Here is a 26,196-nt window from a genome sequence, read left to right as displayed (position 1 = left end):
TTTTTTTATACTCCCTGGTAAGTGCATTTGTATATTTAAGTGATCACCATAAAGAGGATATATTTGTCCGGTGCATTATACGGGCATACGTCCCCAATGACAAACTAATGCTGATCGCACTGGGCAATGTCTCCATTTGCTTTTTAATCCGTTAATAAGAATAAATTCTGTTATTGCCAATAGCTAAATCATATGTAGCCGTGAGTGCAAATGTCATCTTTTTTTATAGCTTCTCTTTGAAAAGGAGAGCAGAATTGCATTTAAAAGCAATTTTGCATCAAGGATATTTCAGTAGATCCATTAAAAAAATAAAAAAAAAACACAGATAAAGATTGTGAAATAAATTGGAATAAGCAAAACACCAAGTTTTTAAACGGCAGACAAGTCTGGAGCCTAGCCAACTGTATCTAAAGAAGGCCTTGACTGGAACACTCACAAACGGCTGATTTTACACTTTGCTCCAAAGCAACTACAGTTGATTAGACTAGGCAAGGGGCAACCCCTCCTGGAACAATGAGGGCTCCCAACAGCTGTGCATATCTTATCGTAGCTACACTGGGACTTGAACCACCAACCTTCCGGGTCCCAGTCCCAGCAAATTATCAGAGTTAACACTCATTTACAGTATATACTGCAGAAAAACATAATGAATTATGTATTTGTTTCAGAATCTATTCTAGTTACTGGGTTACTGGGAATAACAAGGGACCTTTATGTTTACAATATTTGATCAGTTTGACTTTAAATCTTTAAATCTAACCACTGCTGGTAGTAAAACATGCAACAAAGTCTAGCTGTCAATGTTGCTTTCATGTTTGGAAATACCACTGAAGTGATTGCAGAAGATATAACATTACACAATTGTGTAGGCATCAGGCACATTGTATTTTTATTATTTACTTAATATTTATTGCTATTCTTTTTATGAATAAACAGACACACATTGGCTTAGTCCTGGACTAAAATTGAGTTTTGTAGGGAGAATCCCCATTCAAACTAGAATTTAGCCTAGGACTAGACTTAATTTGTGTCTGCAAAACTGGCCCTATATTATATTATATGATATTATATTATAGCTCCATTTGGATCAATTTGAATTGGCTTTCATTTTGATTGGAACCATAATCTTTATTCATAATAGATCCTATAGTTGTAGCTCTTTCCCTTCGATGAGCACTCTGTTTTAATCCTTCGTAGAGTGTACCATAGCAAATGCAATGTGATTGATTTAAGCTAATGCGGTAGCGATAGATTTAACTGTAGAAGCACAGAGGCTTTCTAATCACCCTTATTGATCCACCGCAAATGTGCTGCTCGGGGGATCGTTGGCAGCGCACCCGTTTTTTAAAAGCTGTCTGGAAAAGATTAGGGCATCTTAAACGGGCTGGGCGGCCGTGGGACTGTCCACACTCAAGCCTGGAGTCATCACCTTCACCCTGCCGACCAGGAGCCGAGTCAGCAATATCCAACATATCCATTTACATGCTAATAACACTTTCTGGACTCCTGCTGTTCAAAGCTTCTGCAGTGCCATTGATAATTACCCTCAGCAGTCACACAAGATGGCCGCCGTGAATGTGCCATTGGTAATTACCCTCAGCACTCACACAAGATGGCCGCCGTGAATGTGCTGCTGATAATTACCCTCAGCACTCACACAAAATGGCCGCCGTGAATGTGCTGGTGATAATGACCCTCAGTACTCACACAAGATGGCCGCAGTGAATGTGCCGTTGGTAATTACCCTCAGCCCTCACACAAGATGGCCGCCCTGAATGTGCCATTGGTGATTACCCCCAGCACTCACACAAAATGGCCGCCGGGAATGTGCTGGTGATAATGACCCTCAGCACTCACACAAGATGGCTGCTGTGAATGTGCTACTGATAATTGCCCTCAGCACTCACACAAGACATTTAAAACATATCTATAAATGGACCATATTGGAAAATGTCTGAATAATACCACATTACATATTCAGTTTCAAAAGTATCCCTCATATTTTGGACTTGTTATTCTGAACCATCCAAGCACCTTGAATAGTTCAGGAAGTTAAAGCTGTGAGGTTTTGGGGTTTTTTAATGTGAAATTCCTTGAAACTGTGGTTGTGGTTATATGCATGAAACAGCTGTCTGAAGTTTCCCTGTCAGAAATGCAATGAAAGGCAGAAATTGCGTGATAAATTTGTTTAAAGGTAGACGTTGTTTGAGTCTAAAATCTCTGAAATACAGTGGCTGCTCCACAGAAGCCAGGCATCGTATATAAGCAGCATTTTTGGGAAGAAGAATGTTTGAACTGGCACTCTTCGTGCTGAAAAGAACTTTGTGATTGTACTTTTTTTTTTAATGCAATCCGATACAAGACTCATATTCTCATATTCTTGTAAACGGTTAGGTAACCTTGTGCTAGAGGACCCAGTTGGTATTATCCTGCAGTTCAACCACTGCCTTAAACAAGCAAGCTTTATTAGGTGCGGCTTCCAATAGACGGACTGCAATAAGATTCTGACGGTGACAGGGATGAGTCACTTTCATCCCATGTATTGCTTCGTGATCCCAGAGACTCGATCCTGGATTTGACTTCACCGCGTGACCGACGGGAGTCGAGCTAAGCCACAATATTTGTATTTATCAGTTAAACGAGGCGGTCCGAACGAGGCCCGGAGAAGCCGACGGCGGGACAGAGCGTTTCTGTCCCAGAGCTCGCAGCTCGACACCGATAATCGAAATTTCCCGAGCGCTCAGAACTGCCGCAGTTAAAGGGGTTCACGAGCCTCCGCGCCGTCGGGAAGAGCTCTTATCGACGGGGAGCAGCGGCGATCGTTAGCGCCCGGGACACTTACGCTCCCAATTAAGCCGCGTACAAAGGCGAGGGTTACGCAGAGCGGCTCGCCGTCTCTCCCCTAACCTCCCCGCCGAAACCGCTATCCCTCACCAGCAGGTTGCCAAGCACCAGAAACCACACGCTGAATATTCATGAGCCAACTTCTCCCTGTAGAAATAATTGGCACAGTTTGTGTTTCGGGAGAGCTCGGTCGAGTGAAGCGATGTTTAACCTCAAAGGCAAAGTAATCACCGCTGTTTGCAAACGGAGAGGTGAGTGGCTGCAGTCACCCGTCCCTAACGTACCCAGCTGTTCCTGTGAAACTTTCACCCCGTGGAAGACCATATGGGCTGCTGCTTGCCGCTCCACATGAAAGAGAAATAGTTCACTCGAGAGCAGAGCTGCCCAAAGAGTGTTCTTTGAGATCTACCGTCCTGTAGGTTTTCACTCCAAATTTAAGAAAGCACACCTCATTCAACAGCCAGAGCAGGCCTGCCCAACCCTGGTCCTGGAGATCTACCATCCCGTAGGCTTTCACCCCAACTTTAATAAAGCACACCTCATTCAACAGTTAGAGAACTCTTTGAGCTACACATTCATAGAATCAGGTGCACCAAATTAGGGTCGATATGAAAACCTACAGGACATCAGGTGTCTACAAGACGGTAGGGTTGGGCAGCCCTGGTCTCTGCGATTTTAGTAGCTGCATCCAAAAATCCACATTTAGCATAAATAAAAAGTGACCGCGCTGGCAACGAGACAAAACACCACAAATCCTTCCATAAAAATGAAATGGCCACTTGAGCTGTCCATGCTGAGAGACTAATCTTCCAGCAAATACCAGTGTTTCAGCGTCTTACCGTCTGACAATGAAGCATCAATACTGCCAGCTGAAATGTGTATCGCTTTCTGACCAGCAGGCCCACTGGGACTCATCTGACACAACTGTGGGCTCCTCCCCGGTGTACATAAAATAACCAGACTCAATAGCACACAGTAGACAGTATTATAAAAGCATTTGCGAGGGGCTGTAGAAAGGCGATTTAATATGCCATTACGTTTCTGGATTTGCTGTGTCAAATAGTGGCGAGCATCCATTGCAGACGAAACTTGCAAAATGGATTGCACGGTAATAAAATCGTTGGACCTGTGCCTAGTGGGGTGAGCTCTTTCACAGCCATGCTGACTGCAGGCATTTTTTACTTTATGCAAATCAGCAGCGGTAGTAGCATCTTAAGCCTGTGGAAGGCCTGATTGGTTTATAAGCAACAGCACAATGTCGTTATCTCTTTGGCCCTTTAACTGACATTATCAAAGGCTTCTGGTCTTTTTTATTATTATTATTATTATTATTATTATTATTATTATTATTATTATTATTATTATTATGTTTAGAAACACACACACACACACACACACACACACACAACATAAACAGACACACACACAGACACATACACACAAACAACAAAAACAGACGAACACACAAACACGCAGACTAACATCAGAGCGATATAACAAAGGCAATTACGTTGGTTCCCACTTTGTCTCAGAGGTGACTGTAGATCCTGCACTGCTTTAGGAATACAGAATAAATGCACAGCATTTTGTTGAGGCTATGCATCTCCCTGCTTGCCAATGGTCTTGTCCTGGTGTTGAAGATAATGCTTTTCTTTTATCATCACTACACCCGTATATACCCTTCGGTTTTATTCAGAATTGATTTCCTACGTCCGTGCCGAGGATAACATTCTGTACATGTTGCAACGCGGTGTTATTTATAATTGAGATGTCCTTATGAATAATCGCAATTGATTGCCAGGGACCCTATCTTCTGAACGTGCTTTTCCGTGCTTTGTACACTGAAAATCGATTATGATATACGTACGCAACCCGAGAAAGCCGTGTATACACAGTCGCGTGCTCACAGCAGCGCACACTCAATACAGACCGTGTCAAGTCTAAGTCGCCGTGTGCCGTCTCTCCTGTCGCCGTTTTGCGTTACACAGCACATAAATATTTATATGGGGGAATCAGCTTCACATAAACTACAGGAAGCCCAGACTAGCGCCCGCGGACACGGGCGATGTTTCAGTAATTCGCGGGTTGTAGGGGACAGTGGCAGCTGCAGGCTGAGGTGTGGGACACGTTAAAATATGGACTGTAATTACAGCGGGAAATAAAATGCACATCGTGCTGCACGGCAGACGGGATGTCGGCAGAGTCAAGAGAACGTGATTTGTTTTTAGTTCGTTGTTTTCCCAGAGAGTGCTGGGAAAACATGCTGGCATCAGAGCTAACATACGGTACACACACAAAACAAAGACTCGCGCGAGGTGCTAGGTCACAGGAACATATTAAAAATAGAAAGGACTCGTGTGAATCGTGTTGGGCCTTTTATTTCACTTGGTAAATAAATAAATACAAATCCACACATCTGAACTTCGTCAATCTTTAACAGCCAGGGTGATAAAGTTTGGACAGAATAACAATGGTGAGGTTTCTAGCTGAAGTACCCCAGTAGAACAGTTGATGTAGAACAACAGTGCACTCTAGCCACAGTTCACATTTTGATATAAAGAAGCGTACTCTTCTTAAATTCTATTTATTTTTTATTGTTTGTGTCTGACTTTTATTATTATAGTCTGACTTTCCTGGTTTGGCTCATTAAGCGGTGTTTACTGAGATCGGTGACAACCATGCACTTAGCGGCACAGGTAGGCACAGGCTAACGGCAACGGCGCAGTTTGTTTACTCTCTTGTCTCTAATGTAATGAGAGATACCTTCCGCACAGAGTCTGAGTGGGCGAAACGCCCGCTGCTAACTCATTACTCACCTTTTATGAGAGCATTATGTCATCTCCTCCGAGCAGGCTGAGATAGGCTGGAAAGCCTGGCCTATGGGTGCTAAGCAAGGTGACAGTTTGCTCGCTTGACTCCAATCACACACACTCTCTCTCTCTCTCTCTCTCTGTCTCTCTCTCTCTCTGTTTCTCTCTCTCCATCTTTCTCTCTCTAGCCCTCCCCCTGCGAATGGTGTCGTTGTGAGCCCAACAACGAGGTGCACTGCGTAGTGGCCGACTGCGCAGTCCCGGAGTGCGTTAACCCCGTCTACGAGCCGGAACAGTGCTGCCCCATCTGTAAGAACGGTAAGGCCTCTCCCTGTCCAAAACTCACCAGTTTTTGCGAAAGCCTATATATATATTGGCCTGGGCACCATAAATGCACTAACAAGAATGTATATAGATTAGCGTACTCAATACTAATCCTTACGCAAAAAAAAAAAAAAAAAAAAAGATTGTGTAACTGACCTGGGATTAGCGGTTTACATTTGAATCAATACGTTAAATTCATATTCTCGTGTTTTCTTGATTTCCCCTTTTCGAATAAACTTCCAGCTGAGCACATTGTCCGTGTTGGCAAATTCTAAATCTGGCAACCCTAGTGTGCAGCCAGCTGCTGCCTCCTAACCCTCTAGAGCCCAAACACTGAGCTGAACATTCACCGTACCGGGGGACCACAGAACCGGCACAGCTGTCTCCAGCAGACCGTAGGCACCCCATCAACCAGAGCCCAAAATGTTCCCTCTCTGGGCAATACGATGTTCTGTGATGTATCAGCACCAGACCTGGGTCAAAGACGTAATTACTTTTCTACACTTCACTGAGCGTGCCTGGTGTATTGTAACCTATGAAATACTCTCAAAAAGTACAAAACCCACCTTCTGGTCCTCTTGGTTGGCTCAATTACACCAGGCAAGATCGATCAAGCATAGAACAGCGTTTGAATCCAAGGCAATTACGTGTTTGACCCAGGTCCGATCGGCACATAGGTCCCCTGGCCACAACTGACTCCAGCACGGTCAGGATTGGCGGGAGCATCGCTGGGCCTAGAATGGTAAATGGTAAATGGTTGGCATTTATATAGCGCCTTCGTCCAAAGCGCCGTACAATTGATGCTTCGCATTCACACACCAACGGTGATTGGCTGCCATGCACGGCACCAACCAGCTCATCAGGAGCATTTAGGTGTCTTGCTCAGGGGCACTTTGACACACCCAGGGCGGGATCAAACTGGTGACCCTCAAACTGCCATACGACTGCTCTTACCGCCTGAGCCAATGAGACAACTGCTCTTACCGCCTGAGCCAATGTCACCCCATAGCACGCCTCAGCTGGTATACTCCGGTCAGAAGCTAAAGCTGAATTTCTTGAGATACTATACTATCTTAAGGGGCATAGGGGAGCAACGATGAGGTAAAAGCACACCCTATAACACAGCAACTCGAGGATATACGCTTTAAAATCTGTTTTAGAAATGTCACTGGTTCCCTTACTGAAAGGGGAAGAGGCATATAGCATGCCAGTGCAGGCAGCAGGGAATGACATCAGTTTGAAAGCTGGCAAGTAATTTCTATAACATTAATGTGTCAAGCACACTGACGACCCTGTGTAATCGTTTTTTTTCTGTACGATTGTTTGCTGAGCTTCAGAATTCAGCTGTATTCTTTCTCATATAAAGAGGACAATAATCAATTTCCTTTTGCTGTTAAGTATATCACTTCTAAACACAAGAACTGCAGGTTTTATGCAGTGTGTCTGTGCGGATCATCATCTCCAGTTAAGTTATGTTTGGCTGCGGTATTGATTGGAAGGTACTGTAAATGGCATAATAATTCATATTCATTTAATTACAATAATCCTTCTGGAATGGACTGCATGCTTTCAGAATAAATAACTAAGTTAAAATCTAAACTCGTGAAGCAGTCTTAATATCACAGAAGTTATTTTCTTTGGTTCTTTGTGTAGACAGTGCAGTACAGTATTTGGACAGTGACACAATACTGTCAGCCTTTATTTGAGGGTACTGACATCAATATTGGGTGATGTGGCACATGTAGCATGCGCTATATCACTCATTCACTCAGTCATGTCAGTATGTCTCTACCTTGCTTTTGAGTCTTGCACTGAGATAGAGGGGGATTCAAACCACTCACCAAGTTTATTTAGGTATTACCTGGGGGCCGCGTTTCTCCATTTACAATAATGAGAAATCCTGTGCTTAATTATGACTGAACCGCCCGCAGAATGGACAGAGCTAATTGATTAAGGTCATCAGGAATAGTAATTGGCACTCCTGGGAGTCGTCCATCTCCCATCACACCCATGTCCTTGTCAGTGTGAGCCAATCACGCGATTAGAATTATAGGATTCCGATGCCCAATTGGAATGGAGTGGTGCAGGGTCAGCGCATTGGCCAGCCAAAGCTAGCACGGCCATCGGTGGTTCTGCCCTCTCAGCGAACCTGCTTAGGGGGATTTGAATGACCCAAGTAGCCAGGGACAACAAGTTTTATTTTCGAATTTTTTCCCTTTTTCTCCCAATTTGGTCGGCAATTGTACCCCATCTAATCCAATTAGAGTTAGTGGTAGATACACCGCCCACACCCCGTTCCTCGGCGGCCCGAAGGAGAACAACACGCCTTCTTCAAGCCGTCTCGTCTCATGCTCGTGACCGTGAATCCGAGGCGCCCGAGGTGCTTTCATCAGTTAACCCTGCCCATCCCTCCCTCTGGAGCAGCGAGCCAATTGTGCCGCTCCACTTGAGCCGGCCGAACTTGGCCTTTTGGCAGGACCGGCAATCAAACCTGCAATGCAACTGCAGGGAACTGGGCAGACTCGTTTCTGTCTTGTGGGAAAAGTTAAGACAGGTTGCTAAAAGAATCTAACATTAACCATAGTTGATTTTGACAACCCGCCAGGCACGACATAACATAACATAGCATAATGAGGAGAGCACGCCTTTCAGCCCAGCGATGCCCACCTTTTCCTCCCACTAAAGTGTAACTACTGCTTAGTTTGCTGAAAAACAAAATAGTATCTAGCCTGGACTTGAACATCCCCAGTGTTTCTGCCTCCACTACATGTCCTGGCAAGCGATTCCACACAGTGACCACTCTCTGTGGGAAAAAAATACACGCTAATGTCTGTACGTATTAGTGTATGTGTGGTCTTCGTCACACATACACTAATATGTACAGACATTAGCAAGTATTTCTTCATAAAAAGCAAAAACATTGCATAACATGAACCATAAACTGCCCAATATTACTTAATGATGAAATACATATTAGTTATGCCTGCTCTCGATGGACAATTTATCAGTTATTGTGTCTGAAACTACTGTAAGACCTTATGCAGGAAAGGGGCGACCGTACTGCAGAAGACATTGCACCCCGTTCAGACGGCCCATTAAACCAAAGTCCCGACCCCTTGTGGTTATTCACCATCAAGCCATCTCACAGTGAACATCTCACCTCATCAAACAGTCAAAATGGCCGCCGGTCCTCACCTCACCTCCCTCCACCGGCTGTAGATTGCGGCTTGAATAAAACACAGATCTCCAGTCCCGGAGCAATGGGGCGGCAAGATGAATGACACCTTTCTCGCAGTACAGCCTCGTCCTAGAGCTTCTTAGCAGACGGTTTTTATCCAAAGACGCTTTTTATTCCTGGTCTCAACTTCCCTCTACTCCAGCGCTACTCAACTCCTCGTCCTGCGGGCCGCAGTGTGTGCAGGTGTTCGCTCCGACCGTGCGCTACACCGCCTGATTTCACTCGTTATTTTACCTGCTTGGGTCAGATAATAAGCGAATTAGGTGAAATCAGGTGGCGTAGCGCAGCAAAAGCCTGCAGACACTGCGCAGGAGTTGAGGTGGAGGTGAGTAGCGCTGCAGACACTGCAGGACGTGGAGTTGAGCAGCGCTGCAGACACTGCGGCCCGCAGGACGTGGAGTTGAGTAGCACTGCAGACACTGCAGGACGTGGAGTTGAGTAGCACTGCAGACACTGCAGGACGTGGAGTTGAGTAGCACTGCAGACACTGCAGGACGTGGAGTTGAGTAGCGCTGCAGACACTGCAGGATGTGGAGTTGAGTAGCACTGCAGACACTGCAGGACGTGGAGTTGAGTAGCACTGCAGACACTGCAGGACGTGGAGTTGAGTAGCGCTGCAGACACTGCAGGACGTGGAGTTGAGTAGCACTGCAGGACGTGGAGTTGAGTAGCACGGCAGGACGTGGAGTTGAGTAGCGCTGCAGGACGTGGAGTTGAGTAGCACTGCAGGACGTGGAGTTGAGCAGCGCTGCAGACACTGCGGCCCGCAGGACGTGGAGTTGAGTAGCACTGCAGACACTGCAGGACGTGGAGTTGAGTAGCACTGCAGACACTGCAGGATGTGGAGTTGAGTAGCACGGCAGGACGTGGAGTTGAGTAGCACTGCAGACACTGCAGGACGTGGAGTTGAGTAGCACTGCAGACACTGCAGGACGTGGAGTTGAGTAGCACTGCAGACACTGCAGGACGTGGAGTTGAGTAGCACTGCAGACACTGCAGGATGTGGAGTTGAGTAGCACTGCAGACACTGCAGGACGTGGAGTTGAGTAGCGCTGCAGACACTGCAGGACGTGGAGTTGAGTAGCACTGCAGACACTGCAGGACGTGGAGTTGAGTAGCACTGCAGACACTGCAGGACGTGGAGTTGAGTAGCGCTGCAGACACTGCAGGACGTGGAGTTGAGCAGCGCTGCTCTACTCCGTACCCCAGTGGTAGAATGAGCTCCCCGCTGCAATCAGGACAATTGAGTCACTGTCTGTCTTCTGTAACAGACTGAACACAAACCTATTCCATGAGTGGTGTAATAGGCCCTACCTTTGCTAAATCTAAAACTAAATCCTCTAATCTCTGCTTCCTAATAACACAGCATTCTGCATCCCCTTCTTGCCCCTATTCAATCTTATCTTGTAAGATTAAGTATTGACTACCACCATCAGTTGTGCCCCTGATAACTTAGCCTTGGCTCTATTGGTTGCCTAAGCCCGTATGCCTGCAATTATGTTACCCGCTCAGCATAAGAGCACTTACTAACTGCCTAAATTTAAAATGCTAATTGAATAATCCTGTGGTGCTTCTTAAAAAGTAACCCCTGAGGTCCTGGTCCAGTTCCCAAATGAGCTTTCTCAATTCCCATTAACACACCTAATACGGGTGCTTAGATAAGTACTGGCACATTATAAGTGCAAGCGGTGGCGCTTTTGTTTGTATATCCTCAAGCCTCCCGGTAAAATAAAGGTAAAGAAATAAGAACTACGCCTGCGACTGCTTTCATTGTTATACCCCTTAAACCCCTACTGGTCTCCAGGCAACATGCCACCATTTTGGGAAGACAAAGTCAGTCTAGTACTGGCATGACAGTCTAGTATTGGGGCGGCCTGTAGCGTAGTGGTTAAGGTAAATGACTGGGACGCGCAAGGTCGGTGGTTCTAATCCCGGTGTAGCCACAATAATATCTGCACAGCCTTTGGGCCCTTGAGCAAGGCCCTTAACCCGGCATTGCTCCAGGGGAGGATTGTCTCCTGCTTAGTCTAATCAACTGTACGTCGCTCTGGAGAAGAGCGTCTGCCAAATGCCAATAATGTGATGTAATGTAATGTAATGTAATGACAGTATTTCAGCATTGTCCATGTGATTTGCAGGCACAGCAGTTGCTAATACAGGTTGGATGAGTGCATTCTTGCTAGGGCCATTGCCTTCATGCTTTTCAAGCTCGACATGTGATAGTTTGATAGTTTTGTATTATAATTCTCTAATAGTGATACAGCTTCTAGTGTGAACGCACGGTGAAAGAGGCCTCCATGTTTAAACCTTTAGTAAAGCCAGAATAATGATTGCATCACCTCCAAGTCCAGGAAGATGTTGAGAAATAAAATGCCTGCCCGAGAGCTAGGTAAACTGAAAGCAGAGAAGAGAGAGAAAGAGAGAGAGAGAAAGAGAGAGAAAGAAAGAGTTGATGTTTAATAGGGAGCGGTCCCAGCTTGTTCTTTTCATTTCATTCTTGAAGAAACTGATCTGGGATCAGACACGTCCCTCAGCGCCGACCGACAGGCATGGCGAAATGAAACGAAAACATAACTAGAATTTTTTCGACTTCTCGGATCAAGATTCTCATTTCTTTTCTTTTCACCCGTTCCACCCCCCCCACCCCCTGTAGCGATATCTAGCCTACATACAGACAGGCCCAGGTAGTGGGAGTGCAGGCTGTAAAGTGACACCCCCCCTTCCAAAAAAAATAACATAAAATGAGTGCCCTCGTCTTTGTCCAGAGGGACTGCTGATCTGGTTAGACATGGCACAGTCACACGGAGCAAGAGGCTTCGTTTTGGATGCTCATGCTTGATGAGTGGTTGTTCACTGTGGCTGACTCCAATATAGGGGTCTCAGCCACCCTTTCAATGTAAGTCATTGGTAAGAATACAGTAAAAAAATATTATGTTTTTCCCCATGAGAAAATGTAGTCGCAATGTTATTATAATTTTTTTTTTTCCCATCTAATGTCTCCCCGTGTGCCGATTTTCTGGAAGCTACTGTGTTATACTGTGCAGTCTCTGGCTCCAAAGCATACACCATCAAACAACTACCCTGAAAACTTAACTTCCACGGTTTCAAATCCCTTTTCACAAGCCCAGCGGGTGACTTCACAGGCGCCGGGTCCAGATTCTTCCTATAATCTTGGTCACACGGGCATTCACTGGGGGAAAATCCGGGTCCTTCACCGCAGCCTGCCAGAGGACTCGGCCAACGTCCGCTTCCAAGCCAGAAATACCCAGAATGAGCTGCGGGAGTGTGTGCGTAGTCTGCAGAGCGGACCTCTCTCTCGGAGTTGGCCCGCGGCGTCCAGGGGGGTCTTATCTGAAAAAGGGCCGCAGTGGGTGCAGGGATTTGCTTTAGCCAATTATCTAATCATGGCTTTAAATCGAGACCTTGATGAGTATCAATCAGCATCAGGTGTCTCACTGCAGGGCTAGAACGAAGGCCTGCTGCCACACCGGCCCTCCTCAGATAAGATCGGACACCTGAAGTAGGCCATTTAAACATTGGCCGGATATAACCGCACTTCACTTAGAAGAACATTTCTTCTTTTCTACATCGTACACATGTTCATGTTTGATTACATATCAATTCACTGTTGAAAAAAACAATGGTCCTGAGATGCTGTCTTTAGTTAGAACTGCAGAGGAGCAGTTGTTTCTAAATGGTTAATGGCTGGCATTTATATAGCGCCTTTATCCAAAGCGCTGTACAATTGATGCTTCTCATTCACCCATTCAAGGTGATTGGCTGCCATGCAAGGCACCAACCAGCTCGCCAGGAGCATTTAGGGGTTAGGTGTCTTGCTCAGGGACACTTCGACACAGCCTGGCCAGGTGATCGAACTGGCAACCCTCCGACTGCCAGACAACTGCTCTTACCGCCTGAGCCAATGTCGCCTGCAATGTTTCTCTCACCAGACAATGCTTTTCCCAAGTCTTCCTGAGGTTAAGCCACACCCAGCTCAGCGGCCGGCTAGCATGTGAACTGTGGCCAGTGTTGGAAATTATTAGTGCCAGCTCTGTTTTCTAGCTTATCATTCAAACACCACAAACACTTTACACTTTACACTTTACACTTTACACTTTACACTTTACACTTTACACTACACTTTTTTGCATGGCATTGGCTGACAATGCTGTGTGGCTTAAACCTACAATACTGAGGTTAGGCATTTAGATTTCCTCCCCATAGTCAACTTATATTTCAATAAATTCACACTACCAGACTACAGTTCTCATATGCAGTGCTTATATAGTTTCACTTCTTTTTTTTTTTTAAACCTAAATATGGACTGAAGCGTGGTTTATAATTTGATATAAATGTTGTGAAGAAAAGGCACAGGTCTTTGGCAATAATTAAAGTCTTTTAATTTAGCCAAGGCATAATATTTACGGTATATTTATAGAAAAGTGTCCACTTTGCTGTACAGCAGCTGTAAATCTGCCAGTCAGGCTTCTTCAGGAAATCCATTTAGTGCATGCGTGAAAGTGTTTGGCACTCGCTGAACTAAATGCTGCCACATTTACCAGACGATCCCCAGTTCTGGTTGTCAGTGTATAGGGAAGTCCCGGTTCTGTTTGACAGTGTATAGGGGTAAGTGGTAAATGGTTGGCATTTATATAGCGCCTTTATCCAAAGCACTGTACAATTGATGCTTCTCATTCACCCATTCATACACACACTCACACACCGACGGCGATTGGCTGCCATGCAAGGCGCCGACCAGCTCGTCAGGAGCATTTGGGGGTTAGGTGTCTTGCTCAGGGACACTTCGACACAGCCCGGGTGGGGGATCGAACCGGCAACCCTCCGACTGCCAGACGACTGCTCTTACTGCCTGAGCCATGTCGCCCATAGGGGTTATGCTGATATTCTGTAGCTGCTTAGCTTCCTGGCATTGAACAATCTCAGATAGTCGTTCAGTGGAGGCAGTAATTTAATCTCATCTCTGCTTAGTAATTTGTCATTCCCTGCACCGAACAAAGTTTATCAAGAAGAAAACAAAAACACAGTTCCTCTATTGCTGCTGGTAAGCCAACCCCCTTAAGACACATAATTAAATAAAGTGAAAATGCTATTTAAATTTGTTTTTTTTTTCTGTCCAGTAATACATTACCCCAGCCACGTAGGGCAAAAATAGCATCACAGTAGAAACATCACAAAACAGTGAACAAAATAAAAATGTTAAGATGTTTCCCATGAGTCACACTCAAAGCTGCAGTATTTTCATCATTAATAAAAAACATGGCAGCTTTCTGATGAGAATAATAATAATGACAATAATAATACTATATTTTATGTGTGAAGTGCTTTTGCTACACTCAGTGCTGGTCAGAACAGATCAGATTCCAGGAGTGTAGTGCATACTCCAGTCCTTGCTGGTTAAAGAAAGGGATGGAATTTTTATGAATAATAAAATATATATATACAGTATGTACCTTCCGTGTGATTCAGACAGGGACCCCAGACTGCGTTCCTCCCCTTGAAGATCATAACATACTTCACTTATCTTTCCTGCCTCCACTGCGGCGACATTGTTATTCAACAAGCAACTTTCCACTTTCCCCCCGCTCCACCTTCCAGTTCAAATGTGGTCACGGAATGTCGTTATCACGGTTAATATTTCATCAACGGCTCCTTAACGACAAAGCCGTTAGGATTGAAAATATTGGGCCGCAATGTGACGACCTCCTCTCCGTCTCAGACAGCTGAATCCGATCTGACCGCCCGCGGTTTTCCTCGACGCTCCGAGCCGTTCCCGGGTGAAATGTGAGCGCCACGCTCTCGCGAGTGCAGTGGAGAGAGCCGAGCGTCTGAGCGTACGGAACCATAAACATGACCTATTAGCACCAGCGTAGCTACATCAACATTGATTGTTTGGGGAAGATGTGCCTTTGTATAAAATCGAAAAGTGTCAACAAATAAAATGCATCTACCCCTGCGGTGCGCGGCTTACGACAGGAACTCCGAGCTTTATGAGATCTGCTGCTGCCGGGCGCACAGGCGTGCCGACACGATCGCACGCACACGCGTGCCCAACACGATCGTACGCACACGCGTGCCCAACACGATCGTACGCACACGCGTCTGGATAAGAGCGTCTGCCAAATGCCAATAATGTAATGTAATGTAATGACCAGCGTACTATATAGTTAGCTAGTTCACCAGTCTGTGCACCAACTTACTCTAACCAGCTTAACCAGCTTTGACCAGCTCTGTCCGACCAGAAACCAGCTATGACCAGCTAGAAGTAAAGAAAAAACAGCATAAACCATTTTGCACCAGCTTGGAATACCAGCTGGCATAAACGGGAATTTTTGGCAGGGGTTGTGGACCAGAGAAGCCAGCTTCGCTTCGCAAGCAGAGGGTCCCCCCTGATCTGTTGCCCCGTCGTCTCTGGTCCAAGGTGTCTGTATGCAAAAGGGCCGTGAAAAAAACCGATTGCGCTTGGCAGCGGCCGCCCCAGCCTCTCCCTCCCTGGGGTTTATTTATAACCTTTTCCCAAGCGCTCCGCGGATCGATGGGAATTACGACGGCCGGCTCTCCGGGGCGTCCGTCCCGGGGGGATCTCCCGAGGAGCGGCTCGTCCAGGAGGAGACGCCGAACTGACGCGAGGCTACCGTCCCGCGCAGCATGGCCGTCGTCGTGGCAGCGTTGCCGGGGCGAGGCCCCTCCCCTCCCCCCCCGAAGACGTTCCCAGAGCGAAGGGAGAGATGGAGAGGCGGATAAGAGGGAATTATCGCGTTCATTCTGTTCCGGAGGACTCCCAGTTCCTGAGGCACCCAGGAGGGGCCTCCGTCCCACCCCAGAGACCCCGTGACGGCTCCCCCAGGGAGGGGCACGGAGCTCGCTCTGCTCCGGGAGTCTGGAGGAGGCGGACTGTGAGGGGGGAGTAAGAGGCGCAGGATTACTAGTCCAGGGCCTTATAGTGTTAAATGGTCTGCATTTATATAGCGCCTTTATCCAAAGCGCTGTACAGTTGATGCTTGTCATTCACCCTTTCGCAAACACACTCACACACCGACGGCGATTGGCTGCCATGCAAGGCACCGACCAGCTCGTCAGGAGCATTTGGGGGTTAGGTGTCCTTGCTCAGGGACACTTCGAGATGCCCAGGGAGGGATCGAACCGGCAACCCTCCAACTGGCAGACCCTCTTACCCCTGTCCAGTACTGCTGAGGCAGATGTACCTGCAAAGGCTTGGTGGTTCAGAATGGGACCAATGTATGTGGACCAGACATGGGTCAAATACGTAATTGTTTTGGATTCAGATACTTGGATTCAAATGCTGATAGAAAAGTATTTGAATCAGCATTCGAAACAGATTAACTGTTATGAGTGGGCACAATGAAGTCAGTTTTTTTTTTTATCATGACAGTTTGCTTTTATACAGTGCGTACCTGCCACATGATCGACTGATTAGGTTTTTGGATTATCAAGCTCGTCTGTAGGTGTACCTAATACAGTCACTGAGTATAGAGCTAGCCAAAACAAAAAAAAATACTAAGGTAATCGGTTGGAAGAAAACCCAGGACGCGGAGCCAGGCCAGGACCGGAACAGTGCCCCACTGGTACCAGGGCCCAGCGCCTGGGAGAGCAGCAGAGCCGGATCCAGAGCCGGATCCAGAGCCGGATCCAGAGCCGGATCCAGAGCTGGGTCAGTGTTAGCGGTTAGCGAGCTCAGATCACAGGAGCCTGGGACAGGGACTACCTGAGGACAGGCCCAGCTGTGCAGCAGAGAGCGCTGCTTCCTTTCCTTCCTGCAGAGGAAATGGGCATCATCACTTTCCCCTCCCTGTCACTCACTCCCTCCCTCCCTCCCTCCATCACTCCCTCCCTCATCCATCACTCCATCACTCCCTCTATCCATCATCACTCCCTCCCTCATCCATCACTCCATCACTCCCTCCATCCAGCCATCACTCCATCACTCTCTCCCTCCCTCCCTCCATCACTCCCTCCCTCACTCCATCACTCCCTCCATCCATCCATCCATCCCTCCCTCTCTCCATCACTCCCTCCCTCCCTCGTCCATCACTCCCTCCCTCACTCCATCACTCCCTCCATCACTCCCTTCCTCCATCACTCCATCACTCCATCACTCCCTCCCTCATCCATCACTCCCTCCATCTATCCATCCATCACTCCCTCCTTCCCTTCCTCCATCACTCCCTCACTCCCTCCATCCCTCCCTCTCTCCATCACTCCATCACTCCCTCCATCCCTCCCTCTCTCCATCACTCCATCACTCCCTCCATCCATCCATCCATCACTCCCTCCCTCCCTTCCTCCATCCCTCCCTCTCCATCACTCCCTCTCTCCATCTCTCATCACTCCCTCCCTCTCTCCATCACTCCATCACTCCCTCCCTCCCTCCCTCTCTCCATCACTCTATCACTCCCTCCATCACTCCCTCTCTCCCTCTCTCCCCAGGAAAATGACCTCTCCTCTTGTCCTCAAAGCGCCTCGCTGTGCACACCGCCTGTGTCAGAGGACAGGTGTGAAAAGCTTGTTCTGTCCCCAAATTCACCAGGTCCCTCTCTAAGAGTCCCGAGTACACCACCAACACCCACCCTGGTGTTAGAAGAGTGAATGAAGATTTTTCATATTTTTAGTTCTTAATTTTTGTGTTCAGCACATTTCTATGAAACCTGCCCTATAAATAAAGCTTGACTGACTGACTGATTGATTGATTGAGATTTTTTTTTAAATTCACATTTCCTCCTGACAATGATAACAATTGCCGCAATTTCCTCTGTGATAATGGTGTGATAAACTGGATTATGAAAAAAACAATAAAGGAGCTTGTAAATCTCTCTTCCTCTCTCACCCCCCTCTCTATCCCTCTCCATCTACCTCCTGCTCCCTCTATCCCTGTTTCTCCTCCCCCATCCCTCCCCTCCTCTCTATCCCCCCTCCCTCTCCTCTTCTCTCCCTCTCTCCCTTCCTCCTCTCCCTCCTCCCTCTCTCCCCCTCTCCACCTACCTCCTGCTCCCTCTATCCATTTCTCCTACTCAATCCCTCCCCCTCTTTCCTCTCTTTATCCCCCTCTCTCTCCCCTCCTCTCTCCCTCTCCCCCTCTCCCCCTTTCTCCCTCTCTCCTCCTCTCTCCCCTCTTTAATCTCCCTCCTTCTCTCCCCCTCCTTCCTCTCCTTCCTTCTCTCCCTCCTCCCTCTCTCCCCCTCTCTCCCCTCTCCCCCCTCCCCCCCTCTCTCTGTCTCTCTCTCCCTCCTCTCTTCTCCCCTCCTCCTCCCTCCCTCCCTCTCTCTCTCTCCCTCCTCTCTTCTCCCTCCTCCTCCCTCCCTCCCTCTCTCTCTCTCTCCCCCTCCCCCCTCTCCTCCTTCCCCCCCCTCCTCCCTCCCTCCCTCCCTCCTCTCTTCCCCCCCTCCTCCCTCCCTCTCTCCCCTCCCTCCCCTTCCTCCCTCCCTCCCTCTCTCCCCTCCTTCCCCTTCCTCCTCTCTCCCCCTCTCTCTCCCTCCCTCCCTTCCTCTCTATCTCTCCCCTTTACCCCCTCCCTCCCTCCCTCTCTCCCCCTCCCTCCCTCCCTCTCTCCCCCTCTCTCTCCCCCTCCCTCCCTCCCTCTCTCTCCCCCTCTCTCTCCCTCCCTCCCTTCCTCTCTATCTCTCCCCTTTACCCCCTCCCTCTCTCCCCCTCCCTCCCTCCCTCTCTCCCCCTCCCTCCCTCCCTCTCTCCCCCTCTCTCTCCCCCTCCCTCCCTCCCTCTCTCCCCCTCCCTCCCTCCCTCCCTCCCTCCCTCCCTCTCTCTCTCCCCTCCCTCCCTCCCTCCCTCCCCCTCTCTCTCCCCCTCTCTCTCCCTCTCTCCTCCCTCCCTCCCCTCAGGGCCGAACTGCTTTGCGGCAGGCACCACCATCATCCCGGCGGGCATCGAGGTGAAGGTGGACGACTGCACCATCTGCCGCTGCCACACGGGGGACTGGTGGAAGCCGGCGCAGTGCCTGCGTCGGGAGTGCCTGAACGGCAGACCACCTCGTAGGGCCGGGGGAGCCCCGCGTGGGGGCGGACCGACCCCCGCGTACGAGGGAGAGCCCGGGGAACGCCCGCCGGCTGCGACCGAACGACTGGAGCACAAAACCTTCGCCGAGCCTCCGCCAAACCCCCGAAACCCCCAAACCCCCGCTCACATACCGACCCCTCGGCCCCGACTTCACCGGCGGGGGGAACCGACCCTGCACCCTCAACGTCCCCCGGCACCAGCGGCTGGCCCTCTGTCCCACCGTTACTCTTTAAAGGAAACATTTTACGCAACTTGCTTCTGCCGCTTACTCTGGACGGGTTGTTGTGTCGCGTGGAGGGGCTTCCTACCCCGATACTCGCCGCTGTTTGGGGTCACGCTGCGTGACGAGCTGGAGCCGTGCCGGGAGGGAACTTAACGGACTGTCGGGAAAAGAAACGCCCCCGCAGCGTCCGGAACGGGGAGCCGGGCCCGGTCTTTAACGCTGAGCCGCTCCGAGGGGACTTGGGAAAGTTTGGGAAGCTCGTAGATTACAGAAAGATTGCCGGCTCTCAAATTCCCGCTCGTTTTAATCCGGCGTTCTCTTTCTGAAATGGGGGAAAGAAAAGGATATCTGCGGAATGGGATCCCAGAACCGGTTCCTGCGGACGGAATTCCGAACCGTCACCTGGCAACCGTGCGCTGGGGGTCTCCCTTTGAAGCAGAGACTCCACGGAGACACACCGCGACGCACAGAGAGGATCTTAACGCGCCCCGCCACAGCTGCGCGTACTTCACTCTCCACTAGAGGGCAGCGCACGGCACCCGGGGCTCAAAACTCAACACCGCAACACCAGGAAGGAACACTGGGGCCCCCGAACCTGGAACTCTCTACCAGTCCAAGAAAAGCGTGGGGGGGCCCGGATTGCATCACGGGGGGGTCGGAAGAAAGAAAGAAAGAAACAAACAAAGGGAAGGAGAAAGGGAGGGGGTGGAAGTACGGAGCGCATAAAGGAGGGGTGGCGGAGAAAGTTAAAGGTTTAAGACTAATTACACTGATCCCACTAATTACGTGCTTTCGGGGGTTAAGACTAATCAGCCTGCATTATATTCAGCGCGCGTGCACCTCCGCTTGCAGGCAGAAGCAGACGCCTCGTCCGCTGGACTGTTTAAGAAACTAAATCCAACATTAAAACGGTTTCAACCCCCCCCCCCCCCCCCCCCAAAGTTTTACACCGCCCCCCAAAAAGAACGCCAGAGCAGCAGTATCCCGAGTGTTCCCCTTTATTTTTAATTGCTTTCCCTTTTTTTTTTTTTCAACTTTCCCCCCTTCCAAAAAAAAGATAGGCTACAATAGGCTAATAGCTTGAACTCGTTATCTCAGTAATTAGAAAGTCAGAAGCGGCCTGCTCTCATTTCCGTTAATCGAGGGATTTTTTGATGGATTGCCCGAGCGGGCTCTCGGTGGATCACCAAGCGAGGAAGAGGATAAGAACTCTTCAGCGAGAGAGGAAGAGGATAAGAACTCTTCAGCGAGAGAGGAAGAGGATAAGACCTCTTCAGCGAGAGAGGAAGAGGATAAGACCTCTTCAGCGAGAGAGGAAGAGGATAAGAACTCTTCAGCGAGAGAGGAAGAGGATAAGAACTCTTCAGCGAGAGAGGAAGAGGATAAGAACTCTTCAGCGAGAGAGGAAGAGGATAAGAACTCTTCGGCGAGAGAGGAAGTCGGCTCCGCGTTACCGCGCCCCGCCCCCCCCGCCCCCCGCCTCTCACCGTCCATCCTATGCAACCTCGCTCAACGTTCACAGATTCGCCCGCCACGCGCCTTCCCACACCGCCGTGAAAAAGCGGACCCTTCGTTTTACACGGCCAGCTCCGTGAGGCGTGGAGACGCACACACACTGCAACGCTCACATCTGCACACAGATTCACAAGCTGGACTCCAGCAGGCCCACAGGAAACGTGCCCGCACCTACCGCCCCACACCACCCCCCGCCCACACCCCCACCTCACCACCCCACACCCCCACCACACCGCCCGCTCATTTTTTTTTTTTTTTGGGATGATAAATACAGGTCATTAATTCAGGGCTAAATTCTGTTAAGTCCCTGTGATATATCATGGCCAATTTTTCCTGGAGAGAATCTGCAACTGTTAACCTTTCTGGACCCTGCACCCTCGATGGGTGATGGATGAATCGCTTAACAATAACGGAGCCAAGACTTCGGGAACAAGACAGAAATTAATTCAAGTGCCCAACCCCTAAGGAGGTGGGAGGATATTCCATTTGTATAACCCCCCCTCCTCCCTCAATCCCTCCACCCCCTTCTGCAATTACCTGAAGATGGTCTCCGGGGAAACCATAACCCTTTTTTTTGTGCTCGAGGCATTGTTCTCATTCCGCAGGATGTCATCGAAGACGAGGGCATTTTTTTGGCCGCCCTGGTTTAATCACTATTTTTCCATGGTGACGAAGGAAGAAAACAATAATCAGTTGTACCATTTCAACACATGCCTTGTTCTATTTATTCAGCTGTTACCCCACGGTTAGACCACTGGATACCATGAATAAATAACCTAGTTCTGATTTGGAAACATTTGACTTTTTATCTTGAGGAAGGATATAACTTCAAAACATCACAGTACGCTTAAATGTCTTAATGTCAAGAGAGAGATAGAGAAAGAGAGAGAGGGAGGGAGTGGGAGAGAGAGAGAGGGAGGGGGGAGAGACAGGAGAGAGAGAGATCCAGAGATAGATAGGGGGAGAGAGAGAGAGAGGAGAGAGAGGGAGGGAGTGGGAGAGAGAGAGACAAGGGAGAGAGACAAGAAATCCAGAGATAGATAGGGGGAGAGAGAGAGAGAGAGACAGGAGAGATGGAGAGAGAGGAGAGAGTGAAGAGAGATAGATAGGGGGAGAGAGAGAGAGACAGGAGAGATGGAGAGAGAGTAGAGAGCGAAGAGAGATAGATAGGGAGAGAGAGAGAGAGAGAGAGGGACCAGCATGCCTTCTACACTCGGAGGTATTGTTGTCATCTCGTCCGTTTGGCTTTCCATCACGGCCAAACACAGATAAACGGCCGGAAGCTGTGAAGGGTCAGAGGAGACACCATCGCGTCTATATTTATCAAAGTCACTCCTTCCGCTGTCCCGCTCACAATTCCCCAAGAAAGCGCTGCTGTCCCCCACTGGAGGAGGGCGGCACGCACACCCTCCTACACTAGGGGGCGATGTTGGTAAATGGCGAGCTTCTTGCGGTTTCCAGCGAGTCAAGACGGCGGCTACACACTCCGCAGGGTTCAGTCCCGGGAGGGATCTGTGCCACTGGCCCATTTGAATAATTAACTAATTAACATCTGGCAAGTCCCAAAAAAATCACAGCAATTAAGAGCAATCAGTTCAGTTCCACTGATTCCGGCATTCCGCTGGGGTAAAGAGCCCAGACTTCTCTAATCAGAGAGAATAGCAACCCCCGAACTGACAGAATACAAGAATATCCTTCCCGCCTGAGTCGGGGAAAAAAAAGGATTCAGGATCCGGTTTTTGCGATTCCCCTATTAGTACTTCTAAGGTTCATCTTTAGGGATTCCCTTCAGTCTCTCCTCTGGGTTTCTAATCACAATAAGAGTAACAATTAAGAAAACCAGAGGTAATGGAAATCTGAGTGCAAATCATGACACAAATGTTTTTTTGAATACAGAGTTAAGATGGTTATCCTACACCGCGGTGCGATCCTGCCCCCCGTTCACTGCGATCCTGCCGCCTGCTCACTGCGCTCCACACGCCCGTTCACTGGGCCCGTTCACTGCGATCCTGACGCCCGTTCACTGCGCCCGTTCACTGCGATCCTGACGCTCGTTCACTGCGATCCACACGCCCGTTCACTGCGCTCCTGACGCCCGTTCACTGCGATCCTGACACCCGTTCACTGCGATCCTGACACCCGTTCACTGCGATCCACACGCCCGTTCACTGCGATCCACACGCCCGTTCACTGCGATCCACACGCCCGTTCACTGCGATCCACACGCCCGTTCACTGCGATCCACACGCCCGTTCACTGCGATCCACACGCCCGTTCACTGCGATCCTGACGCCCGTTCACTGCAGTGAAGGGGAACGTGACTGTCCCTGTGTGGAAACTCCACACCAGGGGTCTCCAATCTTATCCAGAAAGGGCCGGTGTGTGTGCAGGTTGTTGTTTTAGCACAGGACTAAGACAGCTGATTCTACTCATCAAGGTCTTGATTAAAGACCACGATTAGTTCATTAGTATAATCAGGTGTGTTACTGCTGGGTTAAAACAAAAACCTGCACCCACGCCGGCCCTTTTAGGATAAGATTGGAGACCCCTGCTCCACACCATCCGATCAGCAGATCAGTAAAGACACACAAACACACGCCATTCCTAGCACTTTAAGACCTGGCCCTCGTCTCGCACATTGTAACTGTTTCACTTGGAGATCAACACCGTTATAAGCAGATGTCACCATGTCCGTCCACAACGATACACGTACATGTCAGTTATTGTTTTGCAACATTTGCTCATGTGTGATTTTATTTGTATTTTTTCTGAACTGTACGGGGAACAAATAAGCCCTCTAGTGCACATCTGCGTTCATTTTTTTTCCAGAAGAAGCTATTTTTTGCATATGGACTTCTGCGACTCACTCACTCACTCACTCACTCACTCACTCACTCACTCACTCACTCACTCACTCACTCACTCACTCACTCACTCACTCACTCACACACTCACACACTCACACTCACACACTCACTCACACACTCACACACTCACACACTCACACACTCACTCACACACACACACACACACAGCGTCCATTTTACTGTCCCTTTGCAACCTGAACTGTCCCTCTTTACGAGACACCGACTCGCTGTAGCAGGAAGCTATGAAAGATTGTTTCTTCTTTTAAAAAAAGAAAACTGTCAACCGTAAACAGTGTGCCTGACAATGAACCGAGACGACCGTGTCAACAAATATGACAACAAATATGAATATAATACTGTTATAATACAATCAACTGTTATGGTGGAAGGGCACCAAGGGTCTGTTATAGAAAAATAAATAATTTATCGAATAATTTACCTTACCGTTGCCATAACAGTACATCTGGCAGTATTGGGAGTTAAAAATGTATTTCTGTTTTCCTGAACAGGTGATTAAAAATTCATTAATTTAAAAATGGCATTTAAAAATGAACACAGGCTAAATGTGCGGCCGGTCTTGCCAAGTGCTTGGCGGGCAGATGGCCTAGCAGGCCTGATGGCTGAAGCCTGGTATGAACACCCCCCCTCCTGACCCTTTCTCCAGAGAGCAGCTCTAGGTGCCCTGAACAGACCAGTCACGTGTAAAAACCTGTACATATCTGCAAACTTATGTGTATTATGAAATCTAAAGTGGGGAAAAAATGTATTATTTATGAAGACAAAACTATTTTGTTAAATAGACAGAAAAAGTGTTATTCAGCAAGAGTGTGTGTGTTGATTTATTTGTCGGATATTCTTTCTGTCAGTAACTGGGGCAGCACGTACACTTCCCCCCCGTAGTTTTAGCCCTGAGGTACACTGGGCTCTTACAGGGCTTCTGCCCAAAGGCGAACCACTCTGAGACACAGAGAACATCAGGAATTCATCACAGCGACCAACGGGGGTGTTCTGCATCCAGACACAAATCTACGCCGTAAAAACGCCAAATCTCTCCCAGCTTCTGAGCAGCAGGGTGCAGCGAACACAAACTTCCAAGATGGTCGCATTTCTAAAAAAACAGTCATTGCAGGCCTGAAACTTCATAAGCGAAGTTACGGAGTTCAACTTTAAACCAGCAGCACAAAATCCCACACCCCTCGGTAAAAAAAAAAGAAAAAACACTGCAAAACACTTCCTTTTATACCCCCAATTAATCACGTTGTTGGAATGTTGTCTGTGCCACTAATTGCACACCCCCAACCACCCACCCCCATCTCGGACTGGGGAAGCAATTTAATGCAACGCGCAGCAATCAATAGCAATTAGGAGCGACTGCAACTAATCCCCCAGAAAGCCAGGTCCTGGGACGGGGCCAGAGGAGGGCTACAGGCTACACCCCACCCCCCCCCCCCAAGATTTATTTCTCACCTCGCAGAAGAGAGAAAAACCCAAAATTGTTTGTTTCTTCGGTAAATGCGTGTCAGCCGGCCGGCTGTGAGATGGATTGCTCGGCTTTTTTTGCTTTTGTTTGTCTTATCCGTTTTATTGAACTCGCCACCCGCACAGGGCAGCGCCCCCCCTCCAGACCCCTCTAGATTACACCTCAGCCTTAATCTCGGCACAGACACCCGCCCCGACCCCTCTAGATTACACCTCAGCCTTAATCTCGGCACAGACACCCACCCCGACCCCTCTAGATTACACCTCAGCCTTAATCTCGGCACAGACACCCGCCCAGACCCCTCTAGATTACACCTCAGCCTTAATCTCGGCACAGACACCCGCCCCGACCCCTCTAGATTACACCTCAGCCTTAATCTCGGCACAGACACCCGGCACCCGACCCCTCTTCACCTGCCCGCTCCACGCACCGGAGGGAACGCCCAACGCGGCCAGCGCGGTAATCTCCATCCGGCGGAGGAGGTGGAGGCCGAGGTCAGCGCTGAACGTGGGAGTGATGTCCGTTTCCCCCTGAGCGGAGAGGTGGGGAAGGAAACTAGCACTCGAGCGGGTGGTTAGCGCTACCGCTACGTCACGGTTCAAACTGAATGGTTTTTCTTTTAGCGTGTGGTTTTGTATTGGACTGAAGGTGATAATGAATATGCTGATTACAGTGTGCCCCCCGTAGGCACAGGTGGTATAGCGATAGTGTGATTCACGGTGGGCTACTCCCAAAGATAGAAGACAAGGGGATGTCTGGACCAGACCTGGGTAAATAACGTAATTGTTTTGGATTCAAATACTTTTCTGTGCTCGATTGATCTTGCCTGGTGCAACTGAGTCAACCAC

The 26,196-nt window shown here is 48.8% G+C and overlaps 1 protein-coding gene across 1 annotated transcript in view; it reads left to right on the top strand.

Annotated features, from left to right (window-relative positions):
* vwc2l (von Willebrand factor C domain containing 2 like) overlaps positions 1-19,639 on the top strand; it is a 36,654-nt gene extending 17,015 nt beyond the window's left edge. Inside the window, exons 3-4 of the mRNA XM_061234127.1 lie at positions 5,843-5,972; positions 19,089-19,639. Coding sequence (XP_061090111.1) covers positions 5,843-5,972; positions 19,089-19,639 — 681 coding nt within the window. The remainder of the gene's footprint in view (positions 1-5,842; positions 5,973-19,088) is intronic.
* Positions 19,640-26,196: the final 6,557 nt, after the last annotated feature.

Source organism: Conger conger, chromosome 3, assembly GCF_963514075.1.
Source record: "Conger conger chromosome 3, fConCon1.1, whole genome shotgun sequence".
In the NCBI taxonomy this organism is placed as follows: Eukaryota; Metazoa; Chordata; class Actinopteri; order Anguilliformes; family Congridae; genus Conger; species Conger conger.
This window is presented reverse-complemented; position numbering and strand designations above follow the sequence as displayed.